This window comes from Phalaenopsis equestris, unplaced genomic scaffold (genome assembly GCF_001263595.1).
Source record: "Phalaenopsis equestris unplaced genomic scaffold, ASM126359v1 Scaffold226011, whole genome shotgun sequence".
Lineage (NCBI taxonomy): Eukaryota > Viridiplantae > Streptophyta > Magnoliopsida > Asparagales > Orchidaceae > Phalaenopsis > Phalaenopsis equestris.
The window spans coordinates 4,150-5,624 of NW_018244038.1; the positions used below are offsets into that span (position 1 = coordinate 4,150).

Consider the following 1,475-nt stretch of genomic DNA (forward strand, 5'->3'; position numbering starts at 1 on the left):
AAGAGAGGGGTCGAGGTGGTGCGGGGGAAATTTGCCCCCCCCGCCGTCGACGGAGGGGAGGCCGTAGTTAGGCGCGCAGAAATCGACGGCGGTGACGGTAACGGAAGGGCTTCCTCGGAGACAGAAGAGTATGTGATCGACGCATCGGAGTTCGAAGCAGGAACCGCAAACCTCTCCTCGCCGGAAAAGTTCGCCGCTCAGCGCCGCCGTGTTCCGCCCCAATTCCGACATCCATTCCGGCCGGTCCTCTGCTTCTAAGGTGTAGCCGCACGCTCCTCCTCCGGCCTGGAAGGGGGTTCTGGTGTATGTTGCGGTTGCTAAGCTCCATTTATCATCGATCGGGGCGGAGAAGGATGGGGAGGGGAAGAAGGAGAAGAGAAGGATGGCAGAGATTATGGTCGCCATGGGAGGGGGAGAGAGATAGGAGACAAAAGGTTTAGGGTTTTGAAAGGTGGGATTTTTGCTCGTTTTTTGGGGCTTTCTGAATTGTTTTTTTGGTACTTACAGTCAGACATTAGGCGGGCTTGTGTTTAAAGTTTGTAATTAATTAAATCAATAAATGCACCCAAATTCATGCTCATTTCTCGTGAAAAATTAAATAGACATGAGTGGAATTCAAATCCCGAATGAATAGCTAAATGTTCGGCTGGAGAACTCATGTCGTGAGGGGTAGCCTAAGGTCGACCAACCAAGAATTATCTTTGTCAATCAATAGCCGACAAACATGTATGACGGAAAATATGAAGATATATAACTCTCAAGTTAATTAGTTGAAGCGCTATCTCCCAATTTGCTGTCCATTTCTGGCATTTGCTAACAAAAGACCGACTGACCATCTCCTTAGGTAGTGGGACGGTTATCTATGACTTGTCTGCAACCTGCTCATTAAAGCAGGAACTGAAAGATAATTTTTTATTTTAGTGTCCTTCTATTTTGCTCTAGAATATCGACTCATACTTCAGAAGGAGCACCTCTCTCATTCCCATCCTCCTGATCTCTTTTTTTAATATATAAAATGAGTCATAGAACCCAAGAATACTTTAGTTAGCCCCGATGAGGCGAATCTGTAGGTGATCTCTCAATCACCCATCTCTAGTCCCACCGTTTTGTTCTTTGGGTATGACTCACATGATAGATTTAGATTCAATAAAATAAAGGTTTTTTACATTTTAAATAAATATCAATAAGTCTTATGTATTTAAATTGTTTGTAGATCACTCGTGACATGGCGGTTGAGAGTCTAATTTCTCATTTTCATGTCATGAGTTCAAATTATAATGATACATTTTGAGCTCAACTTTATTGGAAAAACACATAAAATTTGATATTTACATTTATAATATTTTGATGTCAAAATTTATGCACGAAAAGATGCATTTGATTGTTAAAAAGTTAATAATAGCATTTTTTATTTTGTAATGTAAACATTTTGGTGCCATGCATCTAAATATAGAAGTTTATTATGTCTATGTTTT

The 1,475-nt window shown here is 41.3% G+C and overlaps 1 protein-coding gene across 1 annotated transcript; it reads right to left on the reverse strand.

Annotated features, from left to right (window-relative positions):
- Positions 1 to 35: 35 nt before the first annotated feature.
- On the reverse strand, positions 36 to 525 carry LOC110037868 (expansin-A16-like; the record flags this gene model as incomplete). The annotated part of the gene is made up of 1 exon (XM_020742594.1): positions 36 to 525. A coding segment is annotated over exon 1 (370 nt), but the record flags the coding sequence as incomplete, so codon positions are not given.
- Positions 526 to 1,475: the final 950 nt, after the last annotated feature.